Raw genomic sequence first — 20,304 nt, 5'->3', positions numbered from 1 at the left:
CTCCAATTAGGTTTCTTTTTTCGACAGGGTTTCTGTCTTGACTGTGCGTTGAATTCTCCAATATAATTTTTAATTTTTTTAAATACTACAACTTTTCGGTGGATAAGTTTAAAAGCTGTAAATTTGCGACTACAAAGTAAAGTTTTTAGTAGAAAATGATCTACATTACATATATCGATTAAGAAATCCTTGTAAAATATTATATTATGATCACCCATTAAATATTGCTGCTAAGTATGTGATTTTTAATTTTTATATTAATATTCTAATGTTTTTAGTTCTACGTCATATCTGCTGCTATTTATATTTTTTTTGTATAGTTTTTGCACATGATCCAAATAAATTATACATAATTACACACCGATTACCTTTTGTGGACCAAAACAATAGAAAACCGTCTGAAATAAAAAAAAATGAAACAACTGCCTTGAGAAAACCTCTGCGCACGCCCACGTTCAAACTGAAAACTTCTTTCCGCTTCTGGACATCATTAAGTATTAATCGAACTGTATGAAATACATCCCGTATAGTTTATCAGCTATATATTTTAGATTAACTACCATTTGAACGTCGATAAAATGATTGTGCAAGTGTCTAAGCTGTGTTTGAACTAGTACACCGCCCTGCTTACGCAACACAGCCTTACCTGTGGCCATACCTGATTCAGTCTGAGTTCGACTCGCGCATGTACAGCAAAGCTCTTAAGATCTCCGCAGTCCAATTTCGGCGGACAAATGAATGTCGTTTGAATAAACAGTGTCTTGGACTGACTTTAGTGCCATTATTTTAAGTTTTTTGGTGATAGTGTCGAGAGCGAAGGAAGAAAAATTGATTTCAACTGTGATAGTGTCGTTTTAAGTGAAGATCTTAGACACATGTGTTTGGATACATTTAATATTTGCGAGGTAATTTGAAATAAACAAATATTTTGTTGTTTTCAACAATTATGTCGCCGATAAATATTAAAACCATCAACACGAACATATAAAACATATTTTGAAGTAGTTACTGTAAACAACAGTCTGTGAAACAAGCAACAATTAAGTTGATCATAAAAAAACAAACGTGAGGCAGCCGTAATGATATATGTTACATAATATGAATACAAATTATAACTAGATTTATGATTTTTTGTGTAACTAGAATTTATATTTTGTGTGCCTTTCATCTGACACAGAAATGAACTGCTCATTTAAATTTAATCAATGGGAAATATCAATAGTAGACACAACAGTAACCCGTATAATTAAAAGAATTTGTACTAGTAGGTTAGAAATTACCATAATTACTGCAGGTACCGTGGATCTTTATCTGTTCAGTACCTATTAATACTAGAAGCGATACGACTCATCATTCACTGTTTGTCCTTATCTCTAATATTCGGGGTCGACTTCCGTAATTACATTTCTCCATAAGTTTCTATCTTGGGTCATATTAATATCAAATCACTTTACCGACATGTCCTGCTTAAGCGTCTCCCCCATGTCTTCTTTAGCTTTCGTTTACTACTCCTTCCAGGAACCAGCAGATCAGCAAATCTTTGTTTTGGGTGGTTAATATGTCGACGTTTAACATGGCCAAACTATCTTAACCTATGCTCTCTCATTTTGGCATCAATTGGTACCACCCCATAGACTTCCCTTAATATTATCATCATAATTGACTCAACAATCTTTTGTGGACCTTGGCCTACTCACAGATAAGTTGCCACTCTTGTCAAATCCTAGCAACTTCCCTAAATCTTCTAACCCTTAGAATTTTAAGATCTTCATTCACATCATTAATCCATCTTCTACGGCACGTTTTCTACTTCTTCTGCCCTCTGGGTTAGATAATGTCAATCTCTTCTTCCCCTAATATACTCATATATAATTTTTTTCCCTGCCCAACATTCAGTTTAGTATATAATAACTGATCTTATGGATGGTTTATAGCATTTTTCCTTCAGCTTCATTTTAATGTTTTTATCACATAACACACCACTTGCTTTCTTCCACTTCATCCATTCAACCCTTTACTTTTGTACGTAATAAGTTGAATTTTTCTCTTTTGAAATAATGTGTCAATCGCCATGTCTAATGCTGTTGCTAATCAAGCATATAATTTTTAGCTTCATTTTTAGTTCCAAAGCTTAGTCTTTCAGTTATTGCCTAATATTCTGTCTTGGATTGACTCACATGTGTATTAAAATCACTTCCTATTATGCGATACAGGTCAAAGTGTAAAAGTCTCCTATTTTGAAAAGGGTTTCGGACCTGAAATTCAAATAAGAATTGTCATAGACAAATAGGTAGATAATTTATTGTTAAAATTGAATGCGACAACAAAATAACTTAAATAAAGAAATAAACTAAGTTCGAGCTTGATTCATTTCGTATGCTTTAGTGATTATACGCTTATAAAGATCCGTGGTTTCAATTATATCGTTAGCATACCCGTAGATAGGTATAAACTCATCACTGGTCACCGGCATCCTTTGGAGACGCGTAAACTGATCACCGCAGATAGGTAAACTCATCACCACAATTTTTACCAGGCGCTGGTTGCTAATGCAGAAGGTTGCCTGTTAGCTGACACTTCTTGTTTACGTGGTAATCCATTAAATTCAGCTACATAGCTGCATCGATAGTAAATTTTTTAGTGAAAATATTTTTAAGCATGTGCTATTTCCAGTTATAACGTAAATAATCCCCAATTTCGTTATTTGATTTGCATTTCATTTTTTACTTTTCGTTGAGTTCTAGGAGTACTTTTTTGAGCATATATTGAAATCTAAGCGTTACCGTTTTGGCGTTATAGACTTTTGTGGAAATAATACTGTATTTTGATAAACAGGTTCCTTGGGTGGGATAATGGTTTAATAAGTGATAATATGTATATTATTAACACTATCTATCGACCTTATTAACGCTATTAACCCTAATTTGCGACCACTTTTTCTTCGGCTACCTCATATCATTATATTAAGAAAAAAATTAGCTTTAATTTGTTATAAAAAATATGCATATACGTCTTGATCAGCGTATTTTATTTAAAATACAAATGAACGAAAAAAAATTTTTGCTCAAAAATTAATTCCTATTAATTGCCAAAAGGTTCTCGCATAAAAAAGTAAAAGGAAAGTTGGGTCAGTGTCCAGTGGAGAACGTGGAGTCAGCACGACAGTTGTTTGCTGTGCTAGTGCTTCAGGAATTTACGTTCAACCTATGCTTATATTTAAGCGTATGCGAATGAACAATGATTTGAGGGTTGGTGTTCCACCAGGGAGTATAGTTGAGATATTAGAATCAGGCTACATGACTAGCGATCTCTTTGTAAAATGGCTCCAGCATTTTATTGATTCTCTAAAACCAACAGTAGAAAAAAAGATTCCTCTTGGTACTGGATGGGCATACAATGCACTCCAAGAATTTTGAAGCAAGTTTACGTGCTAGAGAGCACGGTGTAATAATGCTACAATTATCTGGGCATACGACCCAACGCGTGCATCCTTTAGATAGATCATTCTTTAAGCCTTTCAAAGGTTACCACACTCAGTTGAAAAGTGGCTTCGTTCTAAACCCGGTTTGTGTTACACAACTTCATGTAGCTGGCTTGATTTCTGAAGCTTATGCGAGAGCAGCCAACATTGAAATTGCAGTCAATGGTTTCCGAACTAGTGGATTATGGCCTGTTGATCGCATGGTCTTCAAAGATCATGACTTTTGTGCGGCTAAAAATTTAAATGACCATGAAGTCAGTGAAACTCGGGAAGATGGTGAAAATGAAGAGTCTAATGAGACAAATAAGGAACCACTTAGGTCTACAACAGGAGCTAATGTAAAGTACGAAATAATCTGGCCTGAACTATCTAGTCCCAAAGAGAGTTTAGCTACGACTACTAGACCCATTAGGCCTACTAAAAAAACTAGTGAAGGAAATCCAAAACTAAATATTTCCATTGATTCAATTTCCCCGATACCTCATCCAAAATCCAAGAAGAGAACAGCACGAAAAAGACAATGGTTTTGACGGAAAGTCCCTATATAAATTAGATAGAATTAGCTAAACAGCTACAGTTAGCGCAGGAACAGATAAAACAAATAAAAATGAAATTGGGGGTCCAAGAAACTTGTAAGTGCTCCAAAAAGAAAACTAGAAGGTAAAACTAGTCTTAAAAGGAGCAAAGAAGCTGTCAAAAAAAACGTTAGCAAAAAAGAAATGTGAAAATCCTACAGAGTCTGTTCTTCTAAATGCCACATCAAGCTCAAAACAACCTGATTTTGTTATAGGGATGTCTGTTGATGAGTAGTTCTGTTCTATTTGCGAAAAGAAAGAATTGAAAACATCATCCAATGCATCAAATGCCGTTCATGGAGCCACGAAGTTTGTGCAGGAGTTCAACCTGGAACTCAACCTTTTTCTTGCTTTGAATGTAAATGAAAATATTATGTACGTTTAAAATGAATAACTGGAAATATTAAATATTGGAAAATAAATTGTATTAAATAAAACATGATTAATGTTATTCACACTAAAATTTATTTTACTATACACTGATCCCTCCATATAGGTTACAATTAAGGAAACTCATGGTACAATATAGGCTCAGTTGAAAATGACGTATATTATTCAAATTAAAATTCGAAATATGTTAAATGGTACAATATTGGCAACTCTCCCCTAAATTGTGGCTTAATCCCATATAAACATAACATTAAAAATTATCTATTTATATTTAATTAATTTATTTTTCGAGAAAAAATAACGAAATAATCATGTAATTATATTAAATATTTCCTTTGACTGTTGTTTAGGAAGTGTTAAAAGGTTGGCTCTAATCACGTCTACACAGAACTACTTGTTTTGTCATTTTACAAGTGAGTTCAATTAGCGATGAAACACGTAACCCGGTTTTCTTCTTGAACAACAGCACCGTTTTTATGTACGCAACGGCAAGAAATGTCTTTTCAATGCGCATTTAAGCTGTTGATTCATTAATTTAGATACAGTGCATTCGCGGTGTAAAGTTCGATGTATTGGCGGAGAGCTTATACTGGGTGAGCTTTTAATGGACATTGGTTAATAATTCCATTATAGTACAGAATATCCAAAAAAGTTATTTAATAAATAATGTAGACAATCATATTCTTTAGTACACCCGTACATTTTCTCATATTTAGATGCGTCTTATAGTCACTGTTTTTACAATATGGGGTTTGATAATACTATACAGGCTATTTAACGAGTTATGACCATTTTTATTTGTAATACGCTATGAAATAAACACACTGAATATAAAAAAGGAATAAATAAATAACTATTCATTATACATAATAAGGTAAACAATATGTTCTAGTTTTCAAATTAAGTTTAACAGAAATCATTGACAAATATTCATATACAGGAAAAACTACAAAAGAAAATTACGATTTTCTCATATTTTCATATTTCTATATAATTCTATTTGATAAAAGTGACAATGGCGAAGATGCTATCAGCAGTTAAAATTCAAAACGACTCGTCAACCCCATTTCAAATACATAGGGGGTTAAGGCAGGGAGATGCGCTGGCGTGTCAGCTTTTTAATGTCGCCTTAGAAAAAGTTGTACGAGACGCTAATTTAGATAGCAGGGGAACAATATTTAATAGATCAGTCCAAATTCTAGCATATGCAGACGACGTGGACATTATAACAAGAACTAGGGCGAGAACTGCGGAAATCCTAATCGAGCTAGTAGCAGCAGCAGAACGAATGGGGTTACAGATAAATCAAAATAAAACCAAATTCATGCCGACTAACACAAACACAAGAGCTGGAAATGTTGACACAAATTTAATCATCAATGACCAAAACTTCGAAGCAGTCAAAGAGTTCATATATCTAGGGACATCGGTTAACCCCAATAATAACACATCTGAGGAAATAAAAAGGCGAATAATAATTGCAAACAGGTGTTATCATGGTCTATCAAAGTACTTAGCTAACAAACGTCTGTCTCAAAAAACTCGTATAAGACTGTATAGAACACTGATCGTCCCCGTCCTCACATATGGATCAGAGGCATGGACGCTAACGAAAACAGATGAATCCGCTCTATCCATTTTTGAAAGAAAGGTGCTACGCAAGATATTCGGAGCGGTCTGTGAAAACGGAGTATGGAGGCGTAGATATAACTTTGAACTGCAGAAGATCTACAAGCATACGTTTGGTGGTAAAGATATTACCACTATAATTAAGCGAAACCGCCTGCAGTGGGCAGGACATGTAGCCCGGGCCCCTGAGTCAAACATGATAAAAAAGATTCTAACAGCGCAACCCGTAGGAATGAGAAGACGGGGTAGACCAAAGCTAAGGTGGATGGACGGGGTAACACAAGATGCCGAGAAGATCGGAGTCGGCAACTGGAAAATGCAAGCGAGGGACAGAATAGAATGGCGTAGAAAGCTTGAGAAGGTCGAGGCCCTCTAAGGGCTGTAGCACCAAGATGATGATGATGATATAATTCTATACTTTTTCAAAAGATTGCATTTAAGTATACTCTTTCATTTTTATGAAGCATTTTCTTTACCTAAATTCATTACTTTCCAAGATATTTTTAGTTTTCTTAAAATTTCGGAAATATTTTTGTAAATATAAATAATGATCTTGTCTAATAATATAACAAAATTATAAATGTAAAAAGTGTTAAAAGTGTTAAAATAAATGTAATTGTTTTTAGATTAATTAATATCAACAGTATTCTAATCCAAAAAGTTTTTAGTAAAACATTCATAACTGTCGATTGTGATGAGTAATTATTAATAAGTTAAAGATCACTTGTATCAGTTAACAACGGATAAACAGTAGGCTTTGAAAAAATGACAGTTGTTATATGGATTTATCCTTTTTAATTGGTCTGTGTCCCTTGTCTTTAATTCAAAAATTAATTTTTCTGTAAAAGTGTGACATTTTCGTTTTAGTCCGTATACCGTATATGTAAACATCGTGTTTACATGTTTATAATAAACATGTAAATGATATGGAGTCTGTTTATAATAAACAAATGTCTCTTTAGTTTAATCTCTAGATATTTTCGCAGCATATAAACAAGATTCTTTCCGCTTATGAGGACAAGAGAATGATTTTGGAGTGATGATATCACTTTTCTGGGGAGCGCTGTGAGAATCGGTCGTTTTCATTGTAGAGGTCCGAATTTTCTCATCGGGGACTGGGATATTGATAACTCTGATGGAATATCACTCACCTTTCTTCTAATTTATTATAGAAAGCTTCTCTTTTATTCTCATCTAGACCCATTTAAGGAGCATAACACAACTCTGTATAGCTACTGTTAGTGTTCTCCTCATAACTCCTGTATTTTCAAGGCAACCAAAGTCTTTGCACCTTGTTTAATTTGAGGATGGTACTTTTTGCTGCACCTTTCGTCACCATACCACTGATGCATACGTTATTGTTGGTTTTCCATGTTACAAATCAAATACAGTAGACTCCCTCTATAACGAGAACTGAAATGGCAGACTAATTACCTCGTTATAAGCGGATCTCGTTATATCCAACAACAATAATACTGTGCATATAGTCGGTTCGCTATATTTACGCGGGTTTCGGATTAAAAATTTTATTGTAAGTACCCAGTTTTAATTACCTGCTCTTTGGGGAAATATCAACTGGTCAAATGAAATGAAAAATAATCCATAACTTTTTTTAATTAAATGATAATGGAAAATCTTTTATATAATTGACAGTATAATAAGGAGAATTACTTCATTAATGGAGTCTAATGTGGCTAATATAAACCTAATAATAATTTTATATTACACTTCACACAGAAAATATGGTCTATGTATATTTGTTCCATGGAGAGAATTTCTAATGAAAAATAAAAAAATTTAACTTGCCAACAAAAATGAAAATCAGTCATTATCATCAAAAATATCATAATCGTCATCATCATCACTGTCATCACCATAAATTGTTATTATGATTTTACTTATTTCGTTTATTTTATTTTCACGAGTCCACCAATCTTCTATAGTTTCTCGCACTTGAATATACAGTTGCACCACACTTCTGGAGTTACAATTGAAAGTGCCTTTCGCCAAGTTTCCCGAACTGCTTCGTCGCTATAACCGTTAGGCCCAATATGGTTGTCATAATATTGTTTTGGTATTCCCCATATATATTCGATGGGATTAAACTGGCAATGATACGGTGGCAGACGTAAAACTTGATGACCGTAACTTTCAATAATCTGATCCACAACAAAGGTTTTTGGTTTTGCGTGGATATTTGCCAAGCGTAATAATTCTGATTTTAAAATATGTTGTGTAAATGGTATTCTTTTGTCAACCATCCTTTAATTTTATTAACAATCCAAGAATTCGTTGGACTTTTGTTTAATACTTCAGAATGGTAAGGTGCATTGTCTAAAATAATTATGCTGGGCTCACTTAAACCTGGGAGAAGTTTTTCATGTAACCATTTTACAAACATTTCTGTGTTCATATTATCGTGATAGTCACTTGATTTTGATTTATATGAAAATATTAAATCAGCACCTTCTATAAAACCCGATTTCCCTCCTGCATGTAAAATTATGTGTCGCTTCCCTTCTCCATCAGGATGTTTAATAGACTTTACGTTATCATCTTGCCATATTCTCTTGGTTGCACCCCTAGAAAATATCCATGTTTCGTCCAAATATATAAAATTTGCCCTTTCTTCTTTTAATTTAGAATATTTTCTTAGAAAGTTAATTCTTTTATGCATAACAGAACTTCTTTTACAAAGGGCTTTTCTGTTATCCTCCTTTTGAAATTTGAAACCCAAATTATGTATCACTTGCCATAGACTTGTTCTGCCAATTTCGTCAAATTTTCTATCTTTTAATTCCGAGAGAATTGTATTTAAGGTCAATTGTTCCTTGTTGGATCGCATTCGATAAATGGTATCACGAATTTCAAATTTTTTTCCATCTGGAATATCTTTCGTTTTCAATGATAGGCGAGTTTTTCGGTGATCTTCTTTCGGCCGTTCATTATTGCGATTTTGTAATACTCCTCTTAGTTTGGTTTCACTAATTCCTAGAGCATCACATACGCGTTGTTGAACAGACATTACCGATTTTAAAGGACCGCCATTTTCTTTTTCATCCGTAAAATACTTATGTACACTACAAATTAGACTATCTACATCTAACACACGTCTAGGCATTTTTAAATATTTCCACCAAACATACAATGTCAACACTGGCAAAGAATCAATTCAACTGCAATATTGTAACAAATTTATACCTACCCTAATGTTATTTTAATGTATTTTAAAATATGACCATTAATGCAGTTTTTACCTAATTTTCTGGGAAGTCGTTTACTGCAACTGGTTATTAATGAGTCATTAGCATAATTTTGTTAATCCGAAACCCGCGTAAATATAGCGAACCGACTATACATATGAATATGTAGTTTTCTAAAACATTAACTTTCTATAGTGAAGCCATTCGGAGCAATATAAGATGCTAATAAATATTGTTTGAATGGCGTTTTTGAAAAAAAGTTGTTTACTTTTATTGTTAATGATATACGTTAAAACAAAAAATCTGTATTCTGTAAATCTATATAAAGCGTAGTTTCAAGAATAATATAAACTACTGCTTCTGCAATTGGAAGAAGTCTGTCTTTTTTGACTGCTTTAAATTGTCCAGTATCCTATCTATCATATTTTCTAAAGATGTGAAACAGTTTTATGCTTCTTCATTTGCGTTTTTCTTTGGATAAAGTTTCTGACAACCTTTAAAACACTTTCCACATCTTGTCTATTAGGACCTATATTATTAGGTGTGAATGGTCAACCCCCTACAATGACACTTGTGAATCATAAATTGTAAATTTCCGACTAAGAATCATAAATTCTAAGAAATTTATTGCGGACGGCCCTTAAAGCGGGTATTTATTTATAGCTACGGTCGGGACAAAACGTAAAAAAACAAGTTTTTCAATCTTATTTTATCTCGTTATAAGCAAATTTACCTTGCTATAGAGGGTTATAGTTCAATAGAAATTTCACGTTACATCTAATGTACCTCGTTATAAGAGAAAACTCGTAATAACCGTGTTCGTTATAGAGGGAGTATACTGTATAACACGTCTGGTTTAAAACTACACATTTTTGCATGAGAATCTGACTACCAAAAAATAGTCATTGTGTTTTTGACGTTCTAACTGTTGGTGACAAGAAGTTCTTGAGTCTAGTATCACCCTATACATAGGTTTAAAGGACCTATTGCCTCTTAATTCTTGCTTATCGCAAATTTCGCTGTAAAGCTCTACATTTGAAGTTCATTCTGTAACTATAGTCAAAGTTCTATCACTGACTATGCCAATTAATTTGTGCGGGGGCTAAGATGGCCAGGTCATTCGCATAGATCAAGAGCTTATGTCTGGCATTGCTGAGTTGAGCTATCAAAACGTCCATCACATGGCTTTTCATTAAGCAGTCTGTCCAACTGCTACTTGTTTCGTCAAAATTGCTATTTAAAAAATTCTCTTTTGATTTTGGCCAGACTAGCTCACAATATTTGTAATATCTTTCTTTAAAGAATATGTGACGACTTATTTGGTTTTTTTATCAGCGTAATCATAATATTATCTTGTTTCAGTGATGTCAAGTGCCAAAACAAGTAGAAGATAGGAAAATGGAAGGAAAAATATCGCACAGCGGTCTCTTGGCTCGAAGCCCCGAAGGTCATGCGGCGCGTGGTATGCAGATCAAGGGTAACGAGGATCTTTGGGTGGATATACAAGCCAATACCTTTAGAAATTGGGTAAACGAACATTTGCCACAGGATTTAAGGGTGGCAGATTTATCGAGAGATTTATGTACAGGTAAGAGAGATATTGATCTTCTTTTTCGTCGTTATTTTATGGTAAAACTGTATTATTTCTTCATTTTGTAACTAGAGGCATGAAAATAATCAATAAAAAAAAGCCTGATAAATAAACAAATCTTAAAGTAACAATTTACTTAGACCAGGACCTTAGAGACCAGTAGTTAGATCTTTGAAATTTTGTCACTCAATTCTGTCTCAAATTCTTTCACTCCAGTAAAAACATATCCAGGCGTAGATGTCCTCTCGGGTCATAATCATTAGTTGCAAATATCAACATAAGACTCAAAATAATTGGTGAGAAATATAGTTAATTTAGGTCCAAAATGGATATAAAACAACTGAAAGAAAACATCCAGGAAAAAGTTAAAAATGAGCTTGATAAGAACTTTGCAAAATAGTTAAAAACGCTACTAGCGGCACAGAAGAACAATGGAACAACATGAAGACAAAGAAAGCCAACGCTAGGAAATGTGAGGAACATAGATGACTCTTTACTACTCAATTAGAAGAACAAATAAGTGAAGTTCAATGTGAATTTAGAGCAGGTCTCGGAAAGGGGGAAGCACTTTTTAGATTGCAAGTTCTAATACACAAAGCAAGGAATATTAACTGCGATGAGTATGCATGTTTCACTGATTTCGAGAAGGCATTTGACAAAGTATCAAATGGGAAGCTAATCGATATCCTAAAAATATTAGTACTTGATGGTAAGGAATATAAAACTTATCTCAAATTTATATCTCCTTCAAAAAACAACAGTGGCATTGGAAAATGAACTATTCGAGATGTTCACAGTCGGAAAAAGGAGTTCGACGGGGTTGTATACTATTACTAACATTATTTATCATATACTCTGAAAACATCTTTAGAGAAGCCCTGTACGAATCAGACGATGGTATTGCAGTAAATGACAATATTAGATATGTATCCTATACCGTCATTCAACAAATCAGAAGTTTTATTTAGGTAATCATCCTAATACAAATACACTTGAGTGCAAAACAACCGACTAAAAAGCGATATTTGAGATTACACCTTCTGTTTCAATGTAAGAAGGATGAAAATAAAAAAGATGTAATGTGCAAACAATAACTTTATTATTGAACTTACAAAAACAGCTATTACATTATTTGGAAGACGTATTATAAAAACAATATGCAATACGAATAGAGTCTCCTAAATATTCATCATTGGAACTAATGCAAGAGAGACGTTATGAATAGAGAAATCATCAATTACAAAATGAATTTATTTTTTTTTCAGTATTTGATATTACCACCCCTACTCCTTATTACACTTTTTAATCGATTTCGCATGGATTGTATGACTTTTCTAATAAATTCTTGATACATTGCTTTCCTTTCATCATTAAGCGCAGCTCATAATTCCATTATGCTCCTTGATGCATGATTTCTGTCCCGGACCCTTCGTTTAAGCTCATCCCAAACATGTTTTATTGGATTTAGATCCGGGCTCAACGCAGGCCAATTTATTGTAGCTCACCGATCTCAGTCAGATTGGTGATGTTGACCAGTGCGGTATGGCATCGTACATTATCGTGCACTAAAATAAAGGTATCACTGATAAATCTCGCGTATGCGACCACATGTTTCTCCAAAATGTCTATGATGTAACCTATCCGCCGTTAAACCTCCTCCACGTCCTCCATGAGGCAGGAAAACCAACTCGGTTTTCCCGTCCATGGAAATATCTGCCCAAAACATAAAAGAACTGCCTTCATATGACACAATTTCTCGTATACAACATTTAGCAAATCGCTCTCCTGGCCTTCTATAGACTAGACGCCTCTTGTCGTTGCAATCTAGGCAGATCCTACTGTCGGAGAACAATACCCGACTTCATTGATAGTCATCCCAATCCAGATGTTCGCGAGCAAATTCGAATCGCCTTTGCTTCAGGGCTGCAGTTAGCTTGAGACCCGTAGCTGCCCTGTCAGGTTGGCTGCTTCAGTCTCATTCTGACTGTCCAAATGCTGATAACCACTACCTCGGACCTCTCTAAGCTCTTTTTTGAAATTAGCACCAGTCAAATGTCGATTTCTCAGGGACTTCGATACAAAAAATCGATCATCTCTCTCCGTTGTTATTCGTTTACGGCCTCCTTGTCGGTGGACATAATCACCATTATCTTGGTAGCGACGATACACTCGGGATACAGCAGATTGGATTAAATTTAGTCGATTTGCCACGGCCCTCTGGCTCAGGCCTTCTCTCTCAATAATGCTACTGCTTGAGCTGCGTTGACCTTTCTGACCCTTTCTCTACGTGTTGCATTATTTATTTGGAATACGTCTTCCAATTTACCAAAAACCAAAACTTTTTAAGAACAAAAACAAATATTTTTAAATTTACACTTTTTAGATTGAAACAGAAGACGTACTTTCGCATAATTTTGAGTCGATTATTTTGCACTCAAGTGTATAATGTTACAGTTGCAATGTAAAAGGTTGGTTACTTAAATAAAATTATACAATACTATAAGAGACTAGACTGCAATCCTGTTAGTACTTTACAACAGAAAGGTAATAAGATCGTTTCCTCTTTGGTTAACAAAAGATTAATTGAGCCAAGTACATGCGAGTCATTAAAAATTTATATTACAATGAATGTGAATTTTAAAAACAATTCGGAAAATTCGTTTAAATATAGATCAAGAGAAGATGGGGCAAGTCTTAAGCAAATGTTGTTTCATTGAAGGCCATGGTCTGTTATCAGTTTGATAGATTAATTTTTGGGTTAAAGAAATAATATTTATCATAACTTTAAATTTGAAATAAAATCTCGTTATTTTTTTAATTAAAAATATTATTTTCTTGCAATTTAAATTTTTAAATTAGTTTTATTTTAAGTAGGATGAATGTGATAATATTATGATGTGCCCTGGTATGTTTATCTAAGCATTTTGTTTATAATCCAGTATCTAGGCATATTGTAATGTAATAATTTTAATAATAAAATTAATTAATAATTAATTTTATTATTAAATATAATAATAATTTTAAATAAAAACAAGTTTTTCAATTCGTCACAACATAAGTTAGTTAAGCTTACCTTAAGTTAAGCTTATTTTTAACCAAAATCTTAGGTAACGGTTCTCTATATTAACCTAATTAATATTCTCATTACTATTTCCGTTATAATGGCAGTAAAATATACTATTAGCAACTACCAGCAGGATTCTTAATATGGATAACATACCGTAATACTTTCTCTGTCATTTACTCAACAAGAGCAACAAATATTTTAACATAATATTTAATAGTTATCGTATTCAGTAACCTGTTTATAAAAAACTTGTGCAGTGACAGTATCTTTTAATAATTCCTACCAAAACTGATGGTGGGTTACTTAATAGGTATTTTTATTGGTGTAAATTTTTTTTTCAATGCAATATTGAACAAAATGAATCAAACTACTACTATATACTTATAGGTAATATAATTTATTTAGGACAGACACTACAGGAAAAACAGTTTTTAACTCTAGATGACAAGAAAATTTAGGCAAATATAAAACAGGTAGACCTGATCAGAGAACATCGTTTAGAAATATTAGATATTGAACTGATATCCACCCTTAAAAAACAGCTAAACTCAGAACACAGAAATAAAGCAAGAAAAGGACATAAAATAATATAATTGCAAAATATAATCTTCTTCAGCCGTTTTCTATCTTTTCGATAGAAGAGCTCAAAGCAAAAATGATGAGGGTTCATTATTTATCATTATGGAGATAATACTAATTTTTTGTACTTTATCTCATGTAAAATTTTGTATGGTATTTAACTAATCAAAAAAATATGAAGGTATACAATCCATTCAGCTTTGAAAAATACATCTTCTAAGCTAAAAGAATAAAGGTGCTATATATGCAGACAAAAAGGATAACAGTCTACCTAGTTTAGATTGCTGACCACAGAGGTCTCTGCTATTAGTGCTGTTTGTTGCCCAGATGTTTTCTAAACGTACATACCTGTGTTTATTTACAGCTTTCTGTTATTCTGGTGTAGGTTGGTGTTATTTTATTATTGGAGTACTGTGCTGTTTAAAATGTCTGACAGTGAATATTCTGCAGCAATTGAAAATTGTTCAAGGAAACGAAAAGGTTTTGGTCAAAAAAATTCAAACTTCTTTCGAGTGGAACGAAATTATTGAAAACTCCAGATCCAGCTAACACCAACACCATTTAGAGCTATTTCTTGCGAGAACCAGGAAATATTTGGACTAAGTTTTCTTTCTCCTTTGTATACAAAAAGTTGTCCTTTTAAAAAACGACCTGTACGGCAACTAGGCGTCGTTCCTCATCACTCTCAAATCGCCAGACTGCCAGAGCTGGCATATTGTGGACTTTTCAGCATTTGAAAAAATTTTGCTCTGTAAAGTCTCAAGCATATTTTGACGCACTGCCATATACTTAAAGCTTTTCGTTGTATCCATTACTAACAATCTTCTACTAAATTTGTAGCTTTGTGTAATCAACAGGAACAGATCTGTATGATATTAGTTTTGAAAATATAGACTACCTTATCTATATTTTTAGTTTCATTTTAAGACACGTTAGTGGACCCTCATTCATTAAGCCTGAGATTTCATAACATTAAAGATAAAATAAATTTATATTTATAGTAATTTTTGGAAATTTATAACCCAAAAACGTAACCTACACATTCCCTGTGAGTTACTGCATAAATTAGTAACCAAAATGAAGTGCCCTTTTTGTTAATTATTTTTATATCTGATTTTAAAACTTAAAAACCTAACTTGTTTTTTTGGACCCTCATCCTTTTAGCCCTGAGCTCTTCTATAGGTCTCTCCCATTGTTCTCCAGTTTTCTCTATTCTAAGCTAGCTGGTACCAATTTAGTTCCATTGTTCCTTTTAACTCATCATCCTCATCATTTTGCGGACTTCTTCTTTTTATCCAATGGTCTACATTTCGTCCCATTTTAACCCTAGCTTAGTCCCTCTTTACCTAATCTGTATAGTATTCGCTTTTCAAGCTAGAGCTCAACGGGGGTTAAATTCAACATCATTCACCAAGGAAACACAGATATTACTTTTTGCACTTTTAATACAACTTTAATGTGTTAAAGTTGTGGTAGGTCGCAATGCGCAGGGTGGCATTACGACCAGTCAGCAAGTTGTGCTTAATTTAGTTTATAACATCTTCCGAAAAAGAATCTCGTGTTTCATTTGAACTATTGGTCAGTTCTATCTCACAATATGTTCTTACAGTTGTCTTCTGGGGATTCTGCCATATTGTTTGCTTCTATGTGTAGATATCTCTGTATTTATTATTTGATTTTATAGTTACTACGTATATATTTGAGTAAAACATTATTACACTCTAGGCACTAAAGTTCCTTTGCTTTCAGGAGTCAGATTATGTCTGCTGGTAGAAGCTTTAAGAAAGAAGCCTTTGAAACCTTCCTGGAACAAGAGGCCGGCCAATCAACATCATTACCTGGAAAATGTAACCTGTGCTTTGAGTGCTATAGAACAAGATGGAATTAAACTTGTTAATATAGGTAAGTTGATATACTTTGAAACTATATCCAAGAATTATGGATGACATAGAAGTGCAGATTATTGTTATTTTAGTTACCAAATAACTAAGCTTTTTATTCTGCGAACATTTTATCCTATAATGATTCTTTATTGTACCGGGTGGTCCAATAAGCCGATCTCTCGGCTATATATCAGAAATTATTCATGTTATAACTTTAGGAGAAAAAATTCCTTCGTAAAAGTGGTCAAGAAAAATCGCTGAAAATAACTTTCAAGTTTCTGGGTTAACCGCTAGGGGGCGTAACCTGTGAAGAAAACTTTGAAAACCAGTTTTTTGGGAAATATGCCCAATTATACCAAGTACATATAAATAAGTAAACTAGAAAGAGGCCTAAATTCTGCACAAATTTGTGCAAGTACTTTCTTTTATTTTTTCAAATAAAGGGTGGGGGAGAGTGGGAAAATATTTGTGGATAAATACCTATAACTTTGGTTTGGATCAACCGATTTTAACGAAATCAGTGTCATTAGAAAGAGTGTTGATGAATTAATTTATATCTACTATAAAATAATTGCATTTAGTTTTAATTGTCATAGGTAGAGGGTAGTTTCGAATAGAAAAAAATAAATTTGTTTTTCTTCAAAACGTTTAACGGAAACACTTATTTATTGTAAACTATAATAGAACTGGAATAAATTCGTAACAAAATGGCGTAAACCGCATGTTATTAGCTTTTGTCGAACTCGAGATATGAATAAAAACGCATAAACATAAGTAAGTATAGTATTGACTCACCCTGTATTATAAATTAAATTAAAAAATAAGTCAGTAGGTACTGTAGCGTGATTAAATAAAACGAGCGGTTCGAATTTATATACATATATTTATTTAGAAGTTTACAGTTCGGTACTCTCTTATCAACTAACTCTACTTCTAACATTGTTACCTATATATACTACAGTTACTACGTTCGAGAATATTCTGGCGTTGTCCCACCTCTAGTTCGCCTACGTGACCGGTTATTCTCTCTCGCACTCGATACACGGAGAAGCTTCTGGAAGGGTATTAGAGATGCAATGCAACCGTTACCTGGGCCATGCCGAGAGCATGTTTGTAACACTGCTCCCCTCTTAAATCTGATCGTCCCGATCATCAACTCTATATGTAGGCACAGGATGGCGGAATCTACAGGACTCTCCAGCTCTGCATGAACCCTTTAGCAAGAAATAACAGTCTACTGACTTTGAAGGATACGATCTCATCGGGTTAATGCAACACACAGTAATTCGTACGCCGGTTTCTCGGAAGATTACTTCAAGCATGCTTCTGACAATCTTCCAATCCAGATTATCTAGTGCATGGCCTATCTTGGGTAAGGCCAAATTCTTGATGTCGTAATTGCACACAATTTTCTTCAAATTAGTTAGAGCACGCCATATATCCTCGTAGCTTGCCCTGTCTGTATACGACCTCTTAGTCACCATATACAACAAAGATCGAGAACCATCTTCTAATCTCAGTACTCTTCCAACTTTAGGCTGCTGGTTTTTTAACTCGTCCAAACGACCGAATTTCTTATAAAATACGGATGAGATTCCTTTAGTCATCTCAAGATCTTGGGCAACACAGTGGGCTAGAGAGACGTTATGCGGAACACTAAAAAGATCCTGCTGAACTTCTGTGGTCACGCCGAATCTAGCACTCTTTCTCTCTGCGTAATTTGACATAAATTCATTAAAGCTTGGTCGCCGGTCATCTTTGCTCTCTGATACAACTTTGGACAGGTGTTTACCCATTGTTCGGTTCATTCTCTCGACCATTCCATCTGATTGAGGATGCAGGGGTGTCGTTCTGGTCTTATTGACACCAATCAATTTACAAACGTTTTGGAAAAGGGTTGACTCGAAGTTTCGCCCTTGGTCGGAGTGGATCTCCAAAGGAACACCAAATCGGCTAAAGAATTCTTTAACAAGTACCTCTGCAACGGTAGCAGCTTCTTGATTTGGTATCGCATAGGCCTCAGTCCATTTCGTAAAATAATCCATGGCTACCAGGATATATTTATTTCCATCATTTGTCTCTGGAAGTGGACCTGCAATGTCGATTGCTACTCTTTCCATAGGACTACCAACATTGTACTGTCTCATGGGTGCCCTCTTTTTACCAGCGACCATTACTGGTTGCACACAGTTCACATTTCCGGCACCATCTTCTTACATCATCTTTACAGTTCACCCAATAGAACCGTTCTCGAACCTTTTGCAGAGTCTTCGTGATTCCAAAGTGTCCACCGGATGCACCGTCATGCAACTGACGCAATACTTCTGACACTTTACTTTTAGGTACAATCAACTGAAGCTTAGTTTCTGTACCATCATCGTTCTCAAAGGTTCTATACAGAAGATCATCTTTCAGCACTAGACAATTCCATTGGCTCCAGTAACACTTGACTTCTGGACTACATGCACTAATGTCTTGCCAAGAAGGTCTTTCTCTTCGACGCATCCAATCCAATACTCTTTTTATACATGGATCATCTGCTTGAGCGTCTTGTAGCTGTTGAGGCTGCCATTGATCATTAATGACGATGGTTCGTCTCACGGGGCAAAGTCGTTCTTCTAATTTAAGACAATGATTACGATTTGCACTGTATGCCCGTCTTGACTGAGCATCAGCATTTGAATGACTCTTTCCAGCCCTGTGTTCCATTTGTTCTAGCTTTCTGACTGTTGTATTATTTTCTTGCAATTTACGACGAATGTGACCTACGTCGTTACCATTCCAACATCTGGGTTCACGTCTCTTCGGCATCATGTCACGAACTACTTTCCGTACGATTTCCTCCAGACGTTTCTCGTTTTGTTCGTCGCTCTCTTCAGAGGTTCGTACTCGATAGCTCCGTGAAACTTGACTAGCTGTTTCATGTTCTAAGGCAATAGCGAGCGCTTCATCTAAAACTTTCGGTCTTGCTAGTCGTAAAGCTTTCTGTAGTTCAATGTCTCTTAACCCATTGACGAAGGCATCTACAGCGATTTCTTCCAAAATGTTGTCTGGTGCCTCTGGATAGGCCAACAGCGCTATACGAGCAATATTTGCTTCAAATTCTTGCAAACTCTCATTTGCTCGTTGGATTCTACTTCTTATTTGTACTTTGTAGACTGGTTGTAGATGGGCATCTCCGTAACGTTTATCTAGTCGAGTGAACAAGGTCTGGTAACATTTTTCTTGACCCTTAGGAATTGATCTTAGGATATCCGCAGCATCACCTCGTAAAGCAGCAGTCAAGGAAACAGCTTTTTCTTGTTCTGTCCAATGATTGGCTGTCGCAATAGCTTCAAATTGTCTAAGGTATATGGACCAAGAGCACTTTCCATCAAATGGTGGCAATTTGAATCTCATATGATGTGTCATTTCGTCTCTCGGTGATTCTTCTTTCACTACCGGATCTAAGGCTACCGTATTAACTTACAAACAAGAAAAGATGTGATATTACAACATGACGGGTGTCCTGCGCACTTTTCCAGACGAGTTCGAGATTATTTGTATGCAAGTTACCCAAATAAATGGATTGGAAGGGGAAGTATATTTTCATGGCCAGCTAGATCTCCAGACTTAACATGGTCTTTTATCTTTGGGGAAGATTGAAGGACTTAGTGTACCAAACTCGACAAATCACGCGAGATGACATGAAACAGCGCATTATAAACGCAATAAATAGTATATCAACAGCTGAGATTGAAGCAGCTGTTATGATAGTGCATGATAGTTCACTACGCGCGATAGTGAACTAGTACAGCTCTGATCCGTTTTGAAACCAGACTGAATTTGTGGCAGACTTTTATGTTTATCTAACTTTGTCTTCGGTAACGGCACAGTTTAAGCAATCTTCTAAATTGATGGGAACTG

General features: G+C 34.7%; 1 protein-coding gene across 3 annotated transcripts in view; it reads left to right on the top strand.

Annotated features, from left to right (window-relative positions):
• The first annotated feature begins 678 nt into the window (after positions 1 to 678).
• The window catches only part of jbug (filamin-type immunoglobulin domains fbug), a 145,641-nt gene continuing 126,015 nt past the window's right edge, over positions 679 to 20,304 (top strand). For all 3 annotated transcript variants that reach the window (XM_072520889.1, XM_072520888.1, XM_072520893.1), the window contains exons 1-3: positions 679 to 905; positions 10,641 to 10,866; positions 16,265 to 16,417. In XM_072520889.1, coding sequence (XP_072376990.1) covers positions 10,677 to 10,866; positions 16,265 to 16,417 — 343 coding nt within the window. In that variant the 5' untranslated portion in view covers positions 679 to 905; positions 10,641 to 10,676. The remainder of the gene's footprint in view (positions 906 to 10,640; positions 10,867 to 16,264; positions 16,418 to 20,304) is intronic.

The sequence above is a fragment of the Diabrotica undecimpunctata genome, chromosome 1 (assembly GCF_040954645.1).
Source record: "Diabrotica undecimpunctata isolate CICGRU chromosome 1, icDiaUnde3, whole genome shotgun sequence".
Taxonomy (NCBI): domain Eukaryota; kingdom Metazoa; phylum Arthropoda; class Insecta; order Coleoptera; family Chrysomelidae; genus Diabrotica; species Diabrotica undecimpunctata.
The sequence above is the reverse complement of the archived record's forward strand: the minus strand, read 5'-3'. Positions and strand labels throughout refer to the sequence as shown.